The sequence below is a fragment of the Lonchura striata genome, chromosome 1 (assembly GCF_050655825.1).
Source record: "Lonchura striata isolate lonStrDom1 chromosome 1, ASM5065582v1, whole genome shotgun sequence".
NCBI classification, from domain to species: Eukaryota; Metazoa; Chordata; class Aves; order Passeriformes; family Estrildidae; genus Lonchura; species Lonchura striata.
The window spans coordinates 31,308,155-31,330,174 of record NC_140703.1 but is presented as its reverse complement, the minus strand read 5'-3'; the positions used below and the strand labels follow the sequence as shown (position 1 = coordinate 31,330,174).

Genomic DNA, 22,020 nt, shown 5'->3' with positions numbered 1-22,020 from the left:
AACAAAATCTCTTTTCTGCTTTCAGGGACAATTTAGTGCATGGAGAGTGGAAAAAAAATGAAAACAAAAAAAAAGTCTTGATACAGGGAAATGTGAGTGCACAGTGCTCTTTCTTAAAGGCACTCCTCACCCTTTCCATGTTAGCCACGTCACAGCTGACTTTCTTGCTCTCCCTTACTGGAAGTAGCTGACATCTGGGTAAATACTGTTATCTTTCACTGAGGGCTCAATCCCCTCCCATCATTTGTTAATTAAATTTCAATCAGAAACAAGTGTGCACGTCGCCCTGGTATACAGACTCACGCTCCCATCAATATCTGTGTCCAGCATTTGGCTTTTATTCCATCTATTCACAGTCCCTCACCTTTCCTGTCTCAGGTCACTTTGCAAAGTTCTGGAGTTTGCAGGTGCTTAGGAAATTGAAGCGCTTTAGTTTTGAGCTCCTGAATGTGAGACAGCCCTCACCGAAAGACTCCAGGCTCCTCTTCCCCCTCTCACATTTAGCCCTGGATGGCCAAGAAGTTAGCAGTGAGAGGAGTGGGGTAGAAGACTTTGTCTTCTTACTTCTCAGTGAGGCAAACAGGGTGAGGCAGTGAAGAAAGTTCCTGGTGTCACTGACTTCCACACTGTGTCCTTCTCCCATTTTTCAGCTGCTGGGACACCACAGAGAAGAAAGCTGCACCCCTCCCCATCACTACAGCTCTACCACACTAATACACTGCCCCAGGCCTCCATGGTCCCGGTCCTTCCGTGACCTGCCAGGTGTAGTGTGTGACAGTCCACAGGGCCCCATGCCCTCAGAACTCATCTCTGGCCCGTAGCACCTTGGGGTGCTGCTTCCTGTCCAAGCCAGGCTTCTGTCCCTGGTCTGCAGGCTTGCCTGCACGCCTGGGAGCACGAGCCTCTGAGGCGGATCTGCTGCTGCGACCAGTTCCCTGATGTTCATCTCCATCAGGCTGGTCCTGCTCCACAGCCCTCTGCTCCATCAGCTCCTCTGCCTTCACCCGTTCCTGCAGCCATGGAGACAGAAATTATGTGAATCCTCCCTGCTGGGGTCTCGACAAAGCACATCCACCCGACCGCTCCAGAGCCCAATCCCCCCTGCAGGACGCATCCCAGGCTGGCCAGTCCACCAGACACCCTGTCCAAGGGCAGCCCCCAGCTGCTGCACTATGCTCTGCCCCAAGGGAAAGCCCAAAAGCTGTTCCCCAGTGGGATTTGATCCCACTGGAGCTACTTGTATTTGTCCCTCGGCATGGCCCTTCACCTGCTCAGCGTGCTCCTGGGAGTGTGTGTACCAGAGGGCGATGGCGCAGCGCCGTCCGCGGCTCACGGCCCACACGCCATGGGGGTTCTCCTTGCCAGAGCTGAAGGCCACCAGCCTCCCGCACTTGGGACGCACCTCGGCCTGCCAGGAGAGAGACAAGAGACTGTGAAGCCAGCAGACCCCTGCTCCGGAGTACACAGTGCTTCTACAGAGGTGACACTGCCTCTGGGAACGTGGAAGAGCAGAGAGCTGCTAGGAATCTACAGTCTATGAGCAAGGCAGGCCTTGGAGAGGGACAGGGAGAATCAATGGGACAACAAAGGTCACAGACACCCACAGACTGAAAGAGCCTGGGAAATCTCAGCTAGGAAAGAGTCAAACTCTGCTCTGTCTGAGATTTGCCTCAATTTCCCTTTAGCTGCCCCTATTTGAATCTGCCACTGCACCATCATGGGATTGTTTTTGGAGTGGTGGGATCCAATAACCAAACAGTTTGCTCCTGCCCAGCCTAAGTCTCGCCCTCAGTCCTCTCTCCCTCTTTTGGCCAGTCCCAGACTTACTGTGACGGTCACAGTGTCCATTTCAGTGAAGAAAAGGCCTCCACCTTTGAAGTCATCATTGAGGTAGAGAATGCCACTGTGGATAAAAAAAAAAAAAAAAGAGTACATATGTACAGTGAAGCTTATTCCTCCCAGGTGCTTCCCCACACTCCTTGTCACAGGTTCAAAAGCAAGCAGACCAGTTAGCAGGAGAATCCATCTGAGGGTGTTAAGTACAGCAGTGCCTAGCTCAGGGGAGTCCCTGAGCTGCAAGCCACAGGAGGCTGGGAGAGAATGCCAGGGAATTAGCTCTACACACTTGTCCCGTTTTATTTTGGTTTGTTCCTAATACCCTGCAGCATGCAATCTGTGGCACTGTTGTGACAATGCCCTAGGCTTGACAGACCTTGTTTCTAACCTGCTGCTTATGTTTCAAGGTTGGGAATAACTCAATTCCTGGAAGAGGAGACTGATCAGCAAAGAAAGCCGTGTCTTAACAGTCAAGCAATTTCAGGGTAACATTAGAATTGGAATGATCAAAAAGGGGCCTGGTGCATGTAGAAAAGAAAATTAAACCAAGAAACTTCATTAAAGTTATACAAGAAGAGAAGTAATGAGGCCACTGTACAGCACAGGTGAGCCCACAGTCAAGTAGGTGAAAGAATGGACCACAAACTGCCCGGGTTCTTCTTGGTATTCGATTAAGCTGATAGAAAACATCAGAGGAATGTGGCAAGCACATTTCTCTCCCTCTCAGGATTTTCATAGAGGTGCACAGAGAGAAATGAAAGAGAAAACAACTTCTATTTCTGCTCCTTGTTTTTCCTGTGTGGAATGTGTTTGGAGGATTGTTTACCTGGAGTGAGTGCTTGATTGGATTCTGGTGAGGATTGTTTGAGCCTGATGGCCAATCCAACCCACCTGGGGCTGGACTCTTGAGAGAGGGTCACGAGTTGTGGGAGGTTTAGAGATAGAGTCATAGAAAGCAGTATGTCGTTTCAGTATCCTCCTTTTATATAGTATATTAATGTATTTTAGCATAGTTATAATAAATAAATAATTCAGCCTTCTGAATTGAGTCAGACATCGTAATTTCTTCCCATCGGGTTTGCCTGCATTTACAATAGAGGAACAACAGAGGCTCATAATTAATGGAACACAGAGGAAGAAATACAAATGAACACTGTGGTTGCTGAAGCAATGTTAAGGACATGAGGGCAGTGAGAGGATTACCAGTCCTGGAACCCAGGAAGTTGTAGCTCTTCTGCCACAGGGTTTTAACGAGGCTGTGAAGCCAGAGTGCTGACACGAGTGGAGAAAAGCAAGGACAGCTCTCACACGTCCAAAGGGACAGGAAGGTAGGGATAATGGTTGAAGCATAAACTGTGTTATCCTGACCTCAATAGTCTGCAGGGCTTTAGACTCCATTTCTGAGAAGGGTAATTGGAGGACAAGAAGCAAACGGAAAATGGTCTTAAAATGTAACATGGGGGTACTAAAAGCAGATTGGGCTACCCACATAATGATTGAAAAAATAGTGCATTTTCCAAGGAAACACTACATGCTCAATCTCAGCAGTTTGGACTGTGGTAAAAGGACTCAGAATGGTGCCATGGGGGAAATTTCTAATGAAAAGAGAAGGTGAAGATGAGCATGAAAGCGCACAGGGACCAGTGCACTGCTGGCACCCAAAGGAGCACTGTGCACCCAGAGCAGCCTTACTGGAACTCGTGGGCCCCTGGGCCCAATCCTGCTCAATATTATAATTAATGCCCATAGCACAGATTCACAGGAAAGATCCAGGAAGTTTGGAACACAGGGACTTTATTCAAAAGGACACTGTAAGAGCTCAGCCCTTAAGCTGGTTGGGCAGTCACAACTTGAGCTGTAAGGGGACAGGGATACTCCCAAAAATAGCTCAGTGGCATAGATCCTGGGAAGGTATTTTACCATCCATTCATGTGGAAGTCAGAGAAACCAGGGAGCAGTGAAGGGACAGGACAGCTTTCTCACAGGAGGGACATCTAAGTAGTTACACAACAAAGTCTGGTAACTTTACAATTTGGTTATACCAAGTAAACACTGCTATCCAAAGGGAAACAACTCAGTTATACTAGAATTCCCTCTAAGTCCCATATCTTTATCACAGCTTCTTAAGAGATTTCTGCTCTAGATATAGCTACCATTCAAAGAAAAGACAAGTAAAATTTCTGGATGCTCAGGGATGAGATGGCAAGCAGGAGGAATCAGCTGTAGTGAACTGACCTCATCTGGCTGCAGTGTGCAACAACTGGCATCACCATTAAACTATATTTCAGGTTCTTTCACAGAAGAGTAACAAAACCTGCCACAGGCTGGAAAAAACATAAACTCTCAAGTGGAATGGAAAAACCCAAGACAAAGTATTTGCAGTGAATCTTGAGAGAACAGTCACTGAAGTACACTGACTGCTCAAACAAAAGGAATCCAAGGAGCTCGAATATCCCTTATAATTCACAGAATTCTGTAAAAGATGGAACTCGACTACAAGAAACAGCCTGTCAAAAGGGCTGGCAGCTGACTGTAGTACTGTGGTAGACCTACAAGATAGCAGTTTGATACCATGGTTCTAATCTGTGCAGCCTCCTAGCCTCATTCTGCTCTCTATTAAAGCTGGCTGTGTGAAGCAAGGAAGGAGAAAGGGCAGGTCTTCCCAACCCAGGGAAGGTGTTTTACACCTTGTTCTGAAGCTGCTGATGCAGCCTTTGGCCTGATGCTACAGTCCTGGATGGCTCTGAGCCAACCATCACCTGGTTTCTATAAGCTAAGCTCATCCTCTGATGGGGCCAGGAATATCTTCACATGATCTAATGCAGCTGCTCTTACCTGTAGTCCCTGTACACATAGGCAGGAGGTTCTTTCCAGCACTCTTGCCCCTCAGGATCCAAGAGACAATTGTCAGCGTGGACAGGATGACTAAGATCCATGCGACCTTCCTGCTCCCCTGAAAATATACAAAAAGGAATATGGGCATTTTCAGTTTCAAGAAAGAATAAAGCAGAGGGAAAGGGATACAGTGAGAATACATGGAGGATAGTCTCCTGAGAGCACATGGCTGGGAGTGAGGAGACTCTCTGGGAGGCAGGCACTAACAGGATAAAAGGTTCTTTACCATCTACAGCTCTGCGACACACAAGGTGTGTGAACGAAAAATGGAGTTTCTTTCCAGGAGTAAAATAGGACTCTATGATTTTCCGAGATTTCTCGCTAGCCTGCAGAAGCAATTTGGCGTCCCTCCATTCCACGTCCCCATTTTGGGCCAGCTACAAGTGAAAAACAAGTCTGTTACAATACTTACAAAGACACTCTATGAAATGATACACGTACACAGCACAGAAGAAGAGACCTTTGTAAAGTCCTGTGGTCACTCAGGCAAGAAAAGAACACATTTTCTCATTCAATTATAACTCAGGAGTACAACTGTACAGCACAGTAATTATTTCCTTCTCCTTGGCCCATGAAGCCACATCTGTAAAGCTGCATAATTTTGGATGTCCCACTACACAAGAGATACTAGAAGACTGAAGTGAGTCTTGAATGAAGAGTCCCAAGATGGCAGGAATGTTGGAACACACAACTTAGAAAAACAGGCTGAAAGATTTGGCTTTCTTCAGTCTAGAGAAGAGAAGGCCAAAGGAACATCTAAGTACAGCCTCCTGTCACCTGAAAGGGGATTATAGAGGAGATGGAGACAGTGTCTCCTCAGAGAGACACACTGAAAAGAAGCAGCAGACCAAAGCTGCAGCAAGGGAAATTTTGGCTAGATATAAAGAAAAATTTCACCCTCACAAGACTGGTACAGCACCAGAAAAGGTGCCCAGAGAGGCTGGAGAATCCCCACTCTAGGAAATATTTAGAACTTGCCTACATAAAGAATCAAGGGATTTCATCTAGCTTTGGAATTAGACATGCTGCAAGCTGGAGGTCAGATCAGAGATCTCAAGAGGCTCCTTCTACCTTAATTTATTCTCCAGCTCTAAACTAAGCGTGTCTGTAGGGATACCTCACAGGGAGAAGCAGTCCCCAAACCGTGCCTCACAGAAGAGAAAACACTTGTCAAGCCTTCCACGTATAAGATCCCTGAATGTGCTGAGGAGGAAGGAGGTCAGACGAGACCACAAGTGTTGTGAGGGAGACAGCTCACCCCTGACACCACCCAGAGTGCAACTCACAGAAGAAAACCCTCAGGTGGCAAACTCTCTTTCTGGACAATTAAGAAGGCAGCAGACTCATAGATGCATTTTACCTGCACGGCCTTGAGAACAGTTAACCCTTCAAATCTCTCATGTGGGGTGTGAGGTGACCGTCTTGCCCGGTATCCATCTCCTGCTTCCCCTGCTGCCTGGAATAGAAGGATACAGATGACATGCATTAGGCTGCCACCTCTTCTCCATGGAAACCCTACTGCCCTGCCTGCTGAGGAGGAAAGTACACACACAGGAATTCTTACAGGACCCTGGCCTCACCTTTGTCAGTCGGAGAAGGTCCTTGCACTCAGACTCTGTCAGCACTCTGTCGAAAACAACCCTCTGGGTTCCATTCATCTGCTGGGAATCCATTGTGACAGCAATACCCTCAAAAGGCAAAGGACCTATTGAGAAGCAAGCACGGATAGGCATGAGCAGGCTTTGGACAAGAATCCCTCAGACACCAGCCCCCAGCCTGGATAAGGAAGTGGAGAGACACTATACATTCTCTGAGAAGACAGGACAGTTCCCCAGAAGTGCCCGCTCCTTGCAGACCCCTCACATGCTTCAGGGGAATCAGAGCACCAGCTGGGGAAGCTGGCCTACAGCACGTGCTTCAGGAGCCAGCAGAGACTTGGGACTTGCTGGGAGAGCAGCAGGGAGCTGGGAGAAGTTGAGTGCACTGTGGATTGCAGCAGTGGAACAGGTCCAGCCTACTGGAGTGAAGCTCTGGAGAAAAGAAGCAGGTAAACACCTCCATCAACCCTCCTTCCAATCATCTTTCATCAACATCTTATTCAAGAATTATGTCTGGTGAATTCTTTCTGCTTTTTTCACCCCAAAGAGAAGCACTGGATATTAGCTGATGATTTAGCTTTTTGATCTTCAGCCTTTTTTCCCAACCCCTCTGACTTCTGGATGATAAGGAAAGCCAAGGCACTCAGGCCCTTAGAAGGCTCTGCTCTCACGTGTGCCACAGCAGAGAACCGCTTGGGGTCATTTTAAGCAAAGACTCCACGACTGAGCCCTTCAAGAGGCTCTGCACATAAGAATAGGGGACCAGCAAGAACACGAGACTCTGCACTGCAGCCTGTATCATTTGGCCACAAACCCCTTGGACTTCTGCTTTTCAGGGAACGACTTGCCCAAGCTACATTGCCTGCTTCCAGTTTCCATTTCCCGGCCCCTCCCTTCATGTCCCTTTCAGAAAAGTGTTGATTGAAGTCGGGCTGGTGGAGCTGAACCAGGTTTGGTGTAGACACTGCTGGCACACTGAACAGGGATCTGCATGTCCACGGGCTTGACACACATTCAGTCTGCTCTCAGCTTCTCCAGCCACAATGCCCTCTGAGTTCGCATGCCAGAGATGTACGCAGTAAGATTTTGCAAGATTACACATGCATCAAAGAGGAGAAAAAGAACAGTGAGAAGCCTTGCTGAGCCATTCAAGTCAGTCTGCCTCTATGCTAGCATTCCAGTGTCTGAGGGTGGAAGACAGCACTTAGCCTGAGTAAGTCAGGCTGACTGCATCCAAGACCTCCTTCAAGCTCTTTTACTCACCCCTCTTCTCCCTCTCTTCCATATCCAGAGTTTCCTGCTTTTGCTTCTCCTGATCCTCTCTCGGGAGCAAGGGCAAAAACAGAGACCAGGGCTGTCAGTACACAGAGCTATGCCCAACCCCCCTCTGTAGCAGCATTTCACATCTTTCCCGTTCCTTTTGTGCCCATTTCTCTACATATTACTGTTCCTTGTACCACCCCTACTTATACTGCATATTATATAATATTACCTGTGTTTCTCCCTTAGGTTTTCAGGAATCAGCTCATCTGGAGTCCAAAGATCCTGTAGGACAAAAACATAAGTGGTTCAGTACACAGCAAAAATTGCATTGCTGCTCCAGTGAGTATCAGACCAACCACTGTGGCTCACTTCTCAGGACAGACAAATGGAGCCAATGCAAATTGAGCAGCAATTTCAAACTAACTTCAGTCCTGGAGCAGCAGAAAGGCCTTAAAGATCCACCTCATAAGGACTTGGGGGTCCTCCTCATCAGCATCTGATCATTTCTGGATCATGGCCAACTAAAGTAAATTCTGACAACTGTGATTGTGAACAATTGGTGAAGCCACGGCAGGAAGATTAAGATGATACTGTTACTTACAGGGTCATTAAAAGTTTCTCCCAGATGTTCTACTGCATAATAAATCAACTTCTTCTCCATCAAAGATCTCTGCACATAATGCTGAATATTCTAAGGAAGCAAAGAGACTGTCAAACAAGCACCTCACAAAAGACAACCCCTTCCCTGTCCAGGGCAGAAGCCTGACCCCATCACACTGCTGTGCCCGTTTTTGTCCTGAAGGGACACTGACTGTGACAGACTAGATGTAAACTCCAGTTTCTTCAGTCCTGGCCTTGGCACATGTCTGCAGTGAAACACCTTTCCCTTTTTGTCTCTTGGACTGTGATCCTGTCCTGTGGGACAGGGGAGGACCAAAAAGGACAGACCTGGAGTTGTAGCTACCTGTCTGGCTGTGACAGCTGCATCCTCTCCCAGTTCTGTGCGATACTGTTTCATCTTCTCCAACATGGGCTCATCCGTGGGATAGAAGAGCAAGTAGGAAGCGGCACATTCAGCAGCCAGTGTCTGGTTCCCAACTTGTGCAGGGACAGAAGAGAACAAACACACATGTCTGAAAGACTTGAGCAGCAAATGTGTGCAGGCCAGCAGCACCCAGTGTCCCTGTCGGGATCTGGCAGCTGGCCTTACACCAAGTACACATCAACCCCTGCCTAGCAGGGCTTCCACCCAGCGATGGGAATGATCCTGGTACAGAACAGGCATGCCTTTAATACTTATTGGGAGCTGGTTTACAATAAACAGATTAAAAGTAGGTATATTTTAAAAGAGAGATGGTCTCACTTCCCTCATGCAACAGACAAGATGAGGGGTCTAGCAGCTTCTTTGAGATACAAGTTTTACCAGCTGTCTGACAGAAGAAGTAAGAACAGTTGGGTCAATATGGGGAGAGGCAGGGTTATGCAAAAGAAGGGCTGAGGGATGTGTGAAAGTGACAGAGTGACAGGATGACCAGTGTCATGCCAAGCCATCAGTTCAGCAGGTAGGCAGGTAGGGTTGCCTCAGAGGGAACACCACTGCTGAGGTGAGATGTGCAGCCTCTAGGCAGGAAGGGGGAGCCTTGTCTGGAATCATGTACTGAAAAGGAGGGTATAAAATACTCAGTAAATAGCTGGAACAAGGTCCTGAAAAAGTGTGCTGGAGGAAAGACATGGGGAACAGCCTCACCCCACAGATGCTGGGCAATGAGACTGAAAGAGACCACAAGGGACATCTCCCAAGGTGGCCACAGACTTGAACAGAGGAGTTAGGGGGTAAACAGAAGTAGAGCTCAGGACAGTGTGCCATTTTTCCCCATGAAATGCTGCCCTCCAGGATCAGAGGCAAAGGGCAAGTGTAGGGGTGCCACAGTACAGCCTGCTGGTTTGTGGCTCTGCTCACCCTGGCTGTAGGCAAACTGCAGCAAATCAAGGTGAGAGGGTATGAAATCTTCTGTGGCAGAAATTCTCCCCGGCTTTGTGGCAATATCCAGGACGCACTGCTGCCTGCACTTCAAAACCTGAATATAATGGGCTGCAAGAGAGGGGAGCAAGAAAGGCAGTAGCCCACACTTCTTCCAGACAGGGGTGCTGGGTGATGGGATGTGCCCAGTGTGGGGAGCACAGCCTTCCTACCCAACCCTCTGTGCCTCTAACACTACCTGCAATGGCTTCATACAGGCCAGGCTGCATTTTCTCCTCCTCGTCCTCATCCTCCCGAGGCCCTTCACACAGGGCACGACACTCTTCCAGCGCTGACAGGGCCTCTGAGAGTGACTCCTCCAGCCCGGCCACAGCCTGCAGGTACTCATCTGCATCATAGTGCTGCACACCAGCCTCATATGCCTCCTGTGAAGGACAGATTCAGGTCCCTTCATCAGTGTGGGTGACACCAAAGGATGCCCTGAGACTTCTGAGTCGTTCATAGGATGGGGCTGACATAAAGCGGCCCACCTGCTCATGCACAGTCAACCACACAGTGACAGCAAATCCTAGACTAAAGCCAAATAACTGTCATCAAAAAGTCTCTCTGTCACACTTGCAGTGGTTTGTCCTCACCTTGAAGAGAAGGCTGCCGGGAGATCTTCCCGCAGCCGTTCAGACACAAAGGGGTCTGAGCAAGACTTTTGACCAAGGCCTGTAGTGACAGAATAAGGGGCAATGGTATTAAACTGAAAAAGCATTTTGATGGAAGATAAATATTTGTTGCACTGGAGATAAGATACTTTGATGTAGGAGACACTGAAGCAGGTTGCCCAGAGAAGCTGTGGATGTCCCATCCCTCAGAATGTTCCAAGGACAGAATGGATGGGGCTTTGAGCAACCTGATCTAGTGAAAGGTATCCCTGCCTATGGCAGGGGACTGGGATTAGGTGATCATTAAAAGCTCTTTTCAAGCTGAATCTCTATATGATTCTGTGTATGGGGGCCTGTCTCAAGCCATGGCCTTTGCATAGGAACAGATCAGGGTTCCAGACTGGTCCCTAGGGTGGAATAAAAGCTGCTCATGCGTGGCTCTGCACTGAGCCCTCACCCAGTGTGGCGTGGCCTCCAAGTCCTGGAAGCTGTCTGACTTCACCCCTGACATACGGCGGTACTTCTCGATGTCCTCCCGCATTTGGAGGTGCTGGGGATTAGCGACGAAGAAGGTGTGAGCGGCAGACACGGCCTGATCCAGCTTCTTCAGCTGCGGAGAAAAGGCAACAGTGCCTGTCATGCTCCTGTAGGTCTCTGCTGTTCACACCCACCCCTCACCCCAGCTACTTCCCGGGTTCAGAATCACAGAATTACAAAATGGGTCACATTGGAAGAGACCACAGCGGGTCATCTGCTCCAACCTCCCCGCGCAAGCAGGGTCGTCCTACAGCACATGGCACCAGATTGCATCCAGATGGTTTTGGAATGTCTCTGGTGAGGGAGATTCCCTCTGCTCTGAGCAATCTGTTCTAGTGCATGGTCACCCACATAGCAAAGCTCTTCCTAATATTCCCCCTAAAGGTGGAACTTCTTGTGCATCAGTTTCTGCCTGTTGCCTCTTGTAGCGACTGGCACCCGTGAGAAGAACCTGGCTCCATTCCCTTGGCAACCCCCTCGTAGATATTTATGCACATCCATACGGCTCCCTCTCGGTTGTCTCTTCTCGAGGCTGAAGGAAAGGCGTCCACCCCCCCGGCTACCCGGGGACCCTCTGGGAGAGCCGTCGGCAACTCGCGCCCCGCTGCGGCTCGCCCACCTGGAAGAAGGCCACCTGGAGGTAGTTGTAGGGCTCCCTGCGCTGGAAGTCGCGGCGCACGGCGCGGCCGGCGCGGTGCGCGGAGGGCGCGGGGCGCAGCCGCCGGCGCAGGCAGCGCTGCAGGCAGCCGGCGCGCCGCAGCACCGGCCCGAGCAGCGCGGCCTCCCAGCCGGGCCCGCCGGGGAACGGCTCCTCCCGGGCGCAGGCGGCGCGGCAGGCGCGGCGGGCGGCCCGCAGCCCCGCGTAGCTGTGCAGGGCGCGCTGCAGCAGCTCGGCCGCCCGCGCCCAGTCCCGCGCCAGGTACGCCCGCACCCCGTCCGCGTACAGCAGGTCGAACGGCACCAGCCGGCCCGGCGACGTGGCGGCCGCGGCGGCGGCCAGCAGGCTGAGGCACAGCAGCGAGGCCATGGCTCCGGGAGGAGGAGAAGGGGTCCGCGGCGGGCGGGCGTCCTGGCGGGCCCCGGGCTCGGCCCACCCCGGGGGCGGCGCCGGTCCGGGGCCGCGGTGGGCGGGAAGGCTCGGCCCGGGTCCCGCTGCGCCGGCCGGGAGCCGCCGCTGCCCCGGGGGCTGCCGGTGCTGCCGCCGCTGGGTCCGACGTGGCCCCTGGCCTGCCGCCCCACGCGAACCCCCCATTTGGGGTCGGTCACCCAAACGCCTCCAAGGACGCCTCTCCTTGGAGTCACGCTTGGACACTTCATACTCCGTCGCACGGAGAAGTGCTTTGGGGGTGAAGCGCTACCTGTCTCCCTCTGACACTGCCTCTTCTCTGACACTGCCAAACTTTTGCCCTTGGCTGGACCTACAGCCAGCACCAGCCAGAAGGTCCATCTCCCACACACTACTCTTGCATCTCCCTGCCAAGAGTTGTGTCTGGGGCAGGAGCCTGCTCCAGGCCTCGACACTCCCAGCTTTGCTGGTGTGGGCAATTGACGGGGACTTCCCCCAGAAGCCTCTGTCAGCTTTCCTCTTTGGCTGAGAAGTTCGGGCTATCTGAAGTTTCACACAGTTTGCACTGGAATCAACAGTTTGCATTGGTGAAATAAGATGTTAAGAGTCAAGATCTTCTTGGAGTGAATTTAATTCTTTCCAAGCCTGGAGTTGCTCAACAAATGGTTTTGCTTTGAGGCAATGTCAGAAACCTGAGGCCTCCTGCTTAGCACCGCAACTGAAATGGACCGAAGACTTTTCACCCAGTCTCCCATGACAACTCCTCTAAGGGCATCCTTCCCTTTCCTCGGCTGCTAAGCATCCACTGCCTTTCAGAGAAGCTGACATGAAAGGATGAAGAGGGAGGAAAGGAGCCTCGCACATTTTGCGTTTCCCTTCCAGAAGCCTGTGAAGCTTCATTAAACACCGGGCCAATCATTTTGTTTCTATGGAAACAAAATTATTACTAATATAGTATTTTAAAAACAGACACACGATTGACACTCCAAATATAGAATTTTAATACCATTCTGCGCCTGCCTTGTCTCTTAGGGCAGAGCGGATGCGAGGGTGGAGTTCACAAAGGGACGGGACTGGCAAGGGCGCCAAGTGGCGGTGGCAGCAGTGGATGTGTTTGTAACCTGAGAGCAGGCACAGGCTGTCTGTCCGTCCGTTGTGCTCCCTTCTGTGGATCTGTCCCACTTCTTTTTTCCCCACCAGCATGGGGTGCCGTGCTTTCTGCCTGCTGGCGAGAAAGATGAGAATGCAAATTAGTGATTGGGTCCCGGGACAAAGGGAACGCTTGAAGTTTTATTTAAAAACTGTGATGGCACTGAATGTTTTTGATGCTGTCTCTCATAGTTTGGGGTCCTGGAAGGTCTGTGGCTCGCAGGCCTCTGGGGTCCTTTCACATGGTGCCTGCTCTCCATCCTGCAGATGCCAGACTTCATTGCCAAGCACGGAGCAGCGCCGTGGCCGGTCGGAATTCTCCTCCTCCCTGCTGCCGAGGGAGAGGCGGCGGTCTCGGCGTGATGCGAGCAGGAGACGGGAGTGCCGTGGGCTGCAGGCTGGGGTGGGTTGTGGCGTCTCGTCGATGAACGTGGTGATCTCATCTCGGAAGAAGCAGGCGCTGGAGCTGGAACCCCGGGGCAACAGCCCCCCCTCCAAAAATTGCCGTAGGGTCGTCAGCTCATCTTCTGGGGGCCGCCGGCGGTGCTGGTAGTCATGCAGCTGGGGAGGCAAGAAACCGGGGCCCCCAGGCTTGCGGGGGGTGGAAATGCGGATGTCGTCAGATGAAGACCACTTGTGTAGGAAGGATGGAGCAGAGCGGTGGGCGGAGAAGATGTTAGTCTCATCATGTGACAGTCTCCGTGAAATAGGGACCTGGAAAACAGAGAAGGGGGCAGGTGATGGAAGACTTGAAGAGTCAGAACAGGAAGGGAGTAGCTGAGGTTCTCGGAGAAGAGAGTCAAGAGGACACAAAGGCGTGGGAAACTGACGGAGAAGGAAGTGGGTTGTGGGGCTGCCCTGCTAGCTCTTGGCTCACCTGCAGGTAATGCACCTTGTCCTGGGGCAACAACATGTGGTGCATGGGCAGCAGCTTGATGTCCCGAGAGTCCCGCTTTGCAGCTGCGGCGCCATTCGCATCGAATCTCACTTTGCAGATCCTGCCATCACCATAATCATCACACACACCATCTGTTGGCAAAGACAAGAACGGCGGTCAACACTTTTCAGTCAGAAGAGGAGCATTATTAGGGCACCTGGATACCATCCTAATGCTTATCTGACTTGTGCTGTCCTACTTGCAGCCCTGAGGGCTCACCTCTGAACAAGGACCTTGTCTTTCTGCTTGCAGCAGCACTAAAGCACCCACACAGTGCCCTATTTCTTCTGTCTTGCCTTTGAATCGCTCACTGCCAGGTCTCTTGGACCCTTGAATGAGCGAGTTGGGCTGAGGCCCAGCATGTCACTTTGGTTGTGGTTTGGCAGCTACACACAATGTATCTATGCAACTAGTGAGGAGGATGCTGCACTAATGCTTCCTGGATGCTAGTCCTCAGGCTGCGAGTGGCAGAGCCCTCCACAGAATAAATTTTCTTGTGGTTGCTGACTTCAAGCCGTAACATAAATGTCACTGAGCCACCCGCAACACCACAAGATCCTTTCCCCAAAGACCCCCTCTTTCCTCTGTAGTCTTTTGGGGAGGTTGGTTAGTGAAGAAAGGTGACTGTGGGGTGGTGAGGAGCTTACCATCCTCTGTGTCTTCCTCAGACATGATTGCCACACACTGCTCCCACACGGTGCGGAGATCTGCTCGGTAGCGCTCGCAGGACCAGATGAAAGAGGGGAGCAGCAAGGTCTGCACCATGGAACACCAGAGCACAGCCAGAACCATCCAGGTGGGGGCCGTATCATAGCGCAGGCTGAAAAAGCTCACGACCTGTAAGGTAAGAAAAAGCAACAATGCCAAGGAGACAGAAGTAGGCAGAAAGGTAACAATTCTGTAGTAGAACATAATCTGTCTCTAAAGGATTCATCAAGTAATTACCCTGTGTCCCTTTGAAAACCTGCTCCTGGGGTCTTTCCTCAGGTTTGCTGGACCATATTCCAAGTTGTCATATCTCTACCATGAGACCTGGTGCTAGCATCCCTTCTTCCTGTGCTCATTACCAGCTGGAGCTAAATAGGTGCTAACAAAGAACACCAGCCGCTGGGGGAAAAAAATAATCTGTGACTCAGCCTCTCCCCTTTTAAGGGTTCTTTTTGAGAATTTCTCCAGCTCTCCAATTTTGCACAGAATCGACCGGCTGGCCAAAACCTGAATGCTGCCTACAGCCATACAAGCAGAAAGAAAAAGACAACTGGATGCATCAGCTGTTAAAGCTGGTGTACCAGTTCTCCAGAAGCAAACTGGAGAAATAGAAATATCATTGTTTTTACAAGTAAGTTTGCAGAATAATTTCCTCTCCTCTTAGCCACTTAAAACTTGCACAGTGGTTTTAGCTGTGCGGTGTGTATTCCCCAGACTTAGACTTAAGAAAATGCTGCTGCGGAAGGATGAGAGAATTACTGCAATCTTTTTAAAACCACCGCTCAGAATAACACAGATTCAGATGCGGCAGTTCTGCGGCTGGTGGGACAGGAGAGATCCTTCTCTAAAACTTGAGAGAAAAGCAAATCTGCTTTAACTGCACACTCTGAAGGGAAAGGGAGAACTGGATGCTTACCAAGATAGGCACCCCAGTGAGCGTGTCATACAGGAAGACAATGGCGCTTATGAGGTTGGTCATCTGCAAGGAGGTCTTGGCTGACTCGGAGCCGTCCAGGGAAGACCTCCTTTTGCCTCGTACATCCTCCACCACAATGGCTGGCACATTGAAAGTGGTGTGTGCTGATGAAGAGCAGGATGAGGCTTCTTCTGCTCTCTGATGGTGGCACCGCCGGCGTCTCCTGTGTGCCCACAGGGTTTGGTAGAAGGTGATACCCACGCACACCAAGCCCATGACGATTCCTCCGAGCAGCAGGAGGCTAAAGCAGACACCGAAGCCCAGCCCTATTTTGCTGACAATGAACTGGCAGCCACGGGCGTAGTAGCGCTCACCATTGTTGTGCCAGCCGATGGAGGGCAGGGTGGAGAGGATGAACGACACCATCCAGATCCCCATGACTGCGTGCAGAGCCTGCTTCTTGGCATTGCTCAGGCGGTAGTTGACTGGCCACCTCACCATCCACATCCGGTGGTAGGAGAGGGAGGCCACTGTGAAGCAGGTGGCCAGCGCCAGGGTGTAGTATGTGGAGACAAAGACCTTGCAGATGCTTTCGTTCCAGTCGTAGTCGGAGGACTCGCGCCGCAGCTGCACCACGGCATAGGTGGTGAGGGGTACTGCTGCCATAAGGATGTGTGTGCCAGCAAGGAAGCACAGCAGCAGCTCCAGAGGCTTGTGTTTCTGTTGTTTGGCTGTGATGCTGAGGATAATCCAAGAGTTGGCTAACAGAGCTAACATCCCACATGCCAGCCACCACAGTGAGTTGTTGTGCAAGGTGGACTCTGATTCAGAGTCCCCCATGCTGCCAACCCTGCTAGACTGCACCCTGCCTCTGCTGCTGGGATATTGTAAGAGGGTGAGTGGGACTCTGCGCTGCGGGAGCCACGTCTCTCCTCATCTGCTGCTGCAATGTGAGTTGTTTGCACACTGGAAGGGTTTCTCAAGGCATTGCCACCAGGTGCCAGGCAGAACAGCCGTCAACTCTGTCTCGCTTCCAGTCTTCCCTTTCCCTCCTATTCGATTATATTTCTTTTCCTTGTTCTAACGTTTTCATCTGGTTTTTTTCTCTTGTTCTCTTTCTTTCTTCCACCTTTTTTCTCTCTCATGAACACTTGCCAGTGCTTCTTCCCTCATTCACCTGGGCTCACTTTTTTTTTTTCCTCCCCATCTATTACATCACTCTCCTCCACTCTTCTCCCAGATAAAAAGCTCTCCTTACTTCATGTGCCCACCAGACACCTTCTGACTCAGAGGCCACCTTCTGCTGGGACTGGTGAAGGCCACACACAGACAAGGATTTCTAGAGACTCCAAACAGTTTGGCAGAACCAAGTGCCTGCTTCCCAGTGTCCTAGGGAATGAGGAGCTAGGCAAGAGTTTCAGAGGTGACAGGAAAAAGAGCAAAGGTCCTGACGAAAAAGTGAGGGTGGTGCATACACTGTGCGTAATTCCTGTCTCACCAAATGCCACTGCGCTTGTGGCCAGGTAGAGGTTCCTGCCAAGGCTGTCAGAGAGCTATCAACAAAGAGGGAAGGGTGAGAAACAAGATTCAAAGGGCTCCCTACCCAAGACCTCACTGCACTCTAACTACATTGTCCTTTTTGCTGTTCTCTTTTTGCTGGTCTTTAAAGCTTTCCTGTGCAGGGCACAGCTGGCAAACAATACGGAGATGGCAGGGAGGGGAAGATCCTTTTCAAAGGTTCCCTTGGAGATTCAGGGCATGAGTTTCACTGTGGAAGAGAGAAAAGAGAAAAAGTAATTTAAGATCATTCTATTCTCCCAGATCTCTCCCTCTCTCTCCTTGCCCACACTAACACCTTGTCATGATTTAGACAGTGTGGAGCATTCCCTGTGTCTTTCAGGGAACAGAAGAGCCATATTTGCACCATTCCCCACACAGCTCAAGCTGGACTCTGGTCCCCACCAACTCAATCCAGTGCTGCTGAGACACACCATGTTCCCTGCCCTTCCAGTTCTAAGCTTCCTACCCAAAGTGTTACTAATGCCATTTCTGCCATGGAAGGTCTGATCTGCATCATTCCTTGCAAGTCCAGCCCTGCCATCCCCATGCATGTGCTGCTACACCCCTTGTTTCAGCTGTATAGTTCCCACAGCTCCAACAGTCTTTGGACCTCAGCTTCTCTCTGCCAGCGGTCTGGTTTTTAACCTGCTGCTCCCATGTATGGGTGCATTCCACCATTACAACAGTACCCTGCCATTCCACATTCTTGATACACAAGTATTTCAGCCACATGTTTCTGCTGAGCAGTTCTGGTCTCCAGAAACCCCCACAGTCACAAACCTAGGGAACAAGACTATTAACCCACTATTAACCAAGACTACTCACCTTTGCCTTCCCTGGTCCTACCAGCTCAGACCCCCTTCTCTGTCTTCATCCACAGGGGACACCCAAGCAGTATATTCCAGGAAGGTACAGGCCCTGCTCTGTGCCTTGACTATGTGCATGGCTCAGTACCCAAGCTAATGGCTGAGTTCCCATGCCCCCCTTCTTCCTGCTTCTCCATTATTTTCTCACCTTCTCTGTGACCACCTGAGGCTTTGCCTCCTTTCCTCCCTGCTTGGAGCAGTTTGCCATGACTGGACTGGCGATGGCCCCATTCTAGTCTGTTTCATCCTTTTCCCCCCATTATCACCACTCTTGCAGTTAGGCCTGTGGCCTCTGGAGACAGTTACGGAACTACCCGTCTCTGATAATCCCAGAGGAATGAATTTCCTTGCAGCTTCTCCTTCTGCCGCCCTTCCCACCCCGGCTTGTTCTGCTGGCCCACACTGATCCCTCGATGAGGCTGGAATCCTCCTGCTTCTGCTGGCTCTGGGGCCCAGTTCTGCTTCAAGCTGTGGTCCTCCGGCTCGCAGAGACCAGAGTGCTCCAGAGCTAGCGCAGGATGCCCAGGTCGGGAAAACCCGTCCTCACCTGAGCACGCTGCCCGGCTGCACCCCACCGCCCATCCCACCGGCGGAGGAGAGCACGGGAGACGCTGGCGGGGCTGCTGATGCAGGGGCAGGTGAGGGAAGGGGCTCGCAGGGGAAGGTGACCCAGAACGATTGCAAAGGAGCGCGGAGAAAGCCGGGGTGCCGGAGCCGCGGCCGGCCGGGCCGAGGCGCGCCGCTGCCCCGCCGCCCCCTCCCCTCGCCCCCCGCTCGGCAGCCCGGCCGCGGCGGGGGTCCGGCCGCCCCGAGCCTCGCCCGGCGGCCGCGGAGCGCCGCGGCTCGGCCGGGGCTGGGCTGGGCTGGGCTGGGCGGGGGCCGCGGGGCGCCCCGGGGCGCGGCCGTGCCCGGCGGCGGCGGCGCCGCCCCGCGCCCGGCGGAGCGGGGGCCGCCGGCGGCGGAGCGGGGGCCGATGGCGGCGGCGGCGGCGGGGGCCGGGGGGACCCATCTTACCTCTCGCCGGAGCAAGCGCTGCCATGGCGACGGGCGCCCCGCGCGGCTGTGCGCGCCTCTGCCCGGTGTGCCGGCCCCGGCCCCGGCCGCGCCGCAGCTCCGGCCGCCGCAGGCAGCCGCCCCGGCCCCGCGCTCCGGCCACCGCCGGGCGGGGCTCGGCGAGGGGCGAGGGGCGGGGAGCGGCGGCGGGGGACGGCGGCGGGAGCACCGCCGGGCCGAGCAGCCAGGGGGCGGGACGGGCGGACGGGCGCGGGAGCCGCCGCCCCGGCACCGGCTCCCGCCCCGGCACCGGCCCCTCCGCCGCTCCCGACGGGGCGGGTCGCGCCCGGCCGTGCTCCCGGAGCCGGGCTCGGACATGGCCCCGGCACGGCGGCTCCCGTCTGTGCAGCCCCACGGGCCGCACGGCCGCCCCGCAGTGTCACTCGCAGGACGGGAAGGAGCCGGCTCCTTTCCCAGAGAGGGATGTGAGGAGGCACCCAGGCCGTACGAGGGGTGGGGGGCATGGCTGTGAACTGAGGGGAAAGGCAAAGAGCTGGTGCTGCAAAGGGTGCTTGGCGGGCAAAGTACCCAGGGCATGGGATGCCCAGGGTGCCTCAGTTTGCACAGCTGCTGTGGTGGCCTCTTCCATCACCAGCCAACAGCGTGGTCCTGCAGACAGGGGAAAGGGGGAGGAGAGAACAGGAGCTAAGAGTGGGAGTAGTGCTTAGAGCAATGGTTTGGTCATGTCAGAGGAGTGAAGCTCCCCTTCCAGCTACGTCACCTCAGCCAGGACAATCCTGGCTAGAAAGTCTTCACAAGACAAAAAACATTTCATTTTCCTGTTACCCGTCTTGCTACTGGAGTGAAGGCACCAACACTTTCCTTGTCTTCATTCATTTTAGGGCCTGTTACCTGCCAATATCTCTGTCTTCCTTTCCTCCATCTGAACTGGGACAGGAATCCGTGTTGATGGACAGTTAGGGTGCAGCTGCAATAGTACCTCAGTTTGGATCAGGAGAAAGTGAAAAATTTAGGTGAAAGGACCTGCAAGATGTGCAGCAAATATGCTTTGACCACTGTAAGAATTCAGCTTTGCTTTGGGCTAGGGCTAGTCTGAAGTCCCCAGACATTTACAGAGTGGCAAAAAAGTCTTCATCATCAGTTGTTTCCCTCTACAGATCTGCTCCTGCTTCACCAGCCTGTTTGCTAAAGTGGACCTATGGATCCAGGATCTGCTTATTTTTATCACCCTGCTGACAGGGCAGATTTCATTTATCATTCTCAGTATTGGCTGAGGTGATCCCAAGTGTCTTAGATAGCAAGGAATTTCATCTAAGATTTGTAGGATCAGCAGAGGGAGAGACTTCTGAGGAAGAAAGCTGGAGGTACTGCTGATTCTTGGGCCCAGGGGCAGCAGCGAAAGCAGTTCCAGAGGTAAAAAAGAGATTTGCGTTGCAGTAGCTGTCATGAGTAGGGTCACTTTTGGAGACAGTGAGTAGAACGAGGAGCCACTAGAATAGATCCAGCTTTGTATGAGGTAGGTGATAAGAGATATTTTTGAGGAAGACGTGTGGTGACAATGCTGCCATGCTCTGGCTTTTCTTTGGCTTGAGGAACTCCCACAGAGGAACAGTCTTGAGGTGGTTCTGCTAAGTCGCCAGTCCAACAACAGCAGGAGCCAAAGAAGTGAGAAGGGACAGTAGTGGCCCCCCTCTGTCACTTTTTAACCTGTATCATTTGCAGGAGGTTTCTGCCTTGAAGTGAGAAGGTCTGTATCCACAGATGTAAACATTTGTGCAGCTTCAGTTGTGTCATCTGGATGAAGTGCTTGATGTGATAACTTACACATCACCTTCCTCCTCTGATTCAGGAGTTGATTCTCTTTAGCATGAGTTGTTAGCCTGCTTGTGTGGGTGAATAAATCCTCGTGTTCTCTCAGGGAAACAGCAAACCAAGCTTCCAGCACTTTCTGTACTGTGTGCCTGTCTCCTCTCCACACGGGAAGGGACAATCTGCAGTCCAGCATCTCTTCATGGCTTAGGCTACACCCGACAGAAATCGGTGAGCAGAACTGGATGGGAACAGTCCTCCAATTTCAAGGAATCTTCTTGTGTTTGCAAATTAGTCTGGGTTATTACTTTGAATGGAAGCAAAAAAATGGAAGATTTACTGTGAAGCAGAACAAACTTATCGGAAGAAGAGCTCTTTTCCTAGGGCTGTCACATTCCCAAACAGATGCTTGTCCATCCATCTCATCTTATATGTATTTTAAAGATTTCCAGACACCTGGTTTCACTAGTTTTTGTAAGAGGTGCGTTGCAACTGCGTATATGCTACATATTGACAATGCACATGAAAAGGAGCACCAATACTCAGGCCTGGAAATCCTGAAGCCTCACAGTGCATCTAGGAAGCCTCTGTGTATCTAGGAAGTCCAGGCTAGAAGTGTGACCCCCCCCCCCACCCCCCTAAGACTCATCCCTTAGGAGGACTCACACAGCTGGGAGCAATTTTTAATTCCTACAGAGTCAGGCTGTACTCTGACCAGCAATCTGCTGTCTAAAGTCTCAGCTCACTGAAATAGTCTAAGGCATCCAGGCCTGAAGAAACAGTATTGTTACAATGTCAGGGTATGAAATGGTTTCTGGAAAAGTTCACTGCATGAAGATCAGTTATTTCTGGACAGCAGCTCTGCAGGTCCAGGGAAATGCACTTCCCAGAGCTACCTTGGATCCTTAAAGGAACAGAACTCATTAACCAAGGAACAAACAGCAGAATCCTAAAAGCATTTACATGACAGCCAAATGTGCTTCATAGGGTTTTGACGGTTTGCAGCTCTTACTCAGGACTTTGATAGGGACCATGGGAGGTTTCATATGTTTCTCACAGATCATAGATGCAATTAAATCCACCCTCAGAGCCCCAACACGACTTATACAGCCTCCTGTGAGGCAACATTGGTGTGCTTGCAAGCAGGTTTCCTGGCATCCTTCCTGGCTCTCTGAGCAGGGTGTGGTTAATGGCTAACAAGAATCCAGCCAAGCATCTCCCTCCAGTGACAA

General features: G+C 52.0%; 2 protein-coding genes across 3 annotated transcripts; both read right to left on the bottom strand.

Annotated features, from left to right (window-relative positions):
* Positions 1–318: 318 nt before the first annotated feature.
* P3H3 (prolyl 3-hydroxylase 3) lies at positions 319–11,821 on the bottom strand. 2 transcript variants are annotated; one of them, XM_021549072.4, is made up of 15 exons: positions 11,383–11,812; positions 10,684–10,836; positions 9,812–9,998; positions 9,553–9,684; positions 8,557–8,690; positions 8,194–8,283; positions 7,822–7,874; positions 7,593–7,651; positions 6,312–6,436; positions 6,092–6,187; positions 4,958–5,108; positions 4,672–4,789; positions 1,828–1,903; positions 1,268–1,408; positions 319–1,010 (listed from the first exon to the last, which is right to left on the bottom strand). In XM_021549072.4, exons 1-15 carry the CDS (start codon positions 11,788–11,790, stop codon positions 798–800), a joined length of 2,136 nt encoding a protein of 711 aa, XP_021404747.3. In that variant the 5' UTR covers positions 11,791–11,812; the 3' UTR covers positions 319–797. The 2 variants fall into 2 exon arrangements, with proteins under 2 accessions (XP_021404747.3, XP_085429266.1); XM_085573140.1 differs by lacking the exon at positions 9,553–9,684 and having other exon boundaries at positions 11,383–11,821.
* A 985-nt stretch (positions 11,822–12,806) lies between these two features.
* GPR162 (G protein-coupled receptor 162) lies at positions 12,807–19,119 on the bottom strand. Its single transcript, XM_021549116.3, has 5 exons — positions 18,980–19,119; positions 15,540–17,307; positions 14,563–14,752; positions 13,856–14,007; positions 12,807–13,692 (listed from the first exon to the last, which is right to left on the bottom strand). The coding sequence occupies exons 2-5, from the start codon at positions 16,377–16,379 to the stop codon at positions 13,165–13,167; spliced, it is 1,710 nt and encodes a 569-aa protein (XP_021404791.3). The 5' UTR covers positions 16,380–17,307; positions 18,980–19,119; the 3' UTR covers positions 12,807–13,164.
* Positions 19,120–22,020: the final 2,901 nt, after the last annotated feature.

Bases quoted from the DNA above. Each gene is read 5' to 3' on its own strand.
- P3H3 (XM_021549072.4), bottom strand. From the start codon at position 11,790: ATGGCCTCGCTGCTGTGCCTCAGCCTGCTGGCCGCCGCCGCGGCCGCC. The intron at 5,109-6,091 runs GTAAAATGCATC...TTTCACTTGTAG, and splicing joins CTGTTCTCAAGGCCGTGCAG to CTGGCCCAAAATGGGGACGT. The intron at 1,011-1,267 runs GTGAAGGGCCAT...CCATGGCTGCAG, and splicing joins CCCAGGAGCACGCTGAGCAG to GAACGGGTGAAGGCAGAGGA.
- GPR162 (XM_021549116.3), bottom strand. From the start codon at position 16,379: ATGGGGGACTCTGAATCAGAGTCCACCTTGCACAACAACTCACTGTGG. The intron at 14,753-15,539 runs GTAAGCATCCAG...CTTACCTTACAG, and splicing joins TCACTGGGGTGCCTATCTTG to GTCGTGAGCTTTTTCAGCCT. The intron at 14,008-14,562 runs GTAAGCTCCTCA...CTTTGCCAACAG, and splicing joins TGAGGAAGACACAGAGGATG to ATGGTGTGTGTGATGATTAT.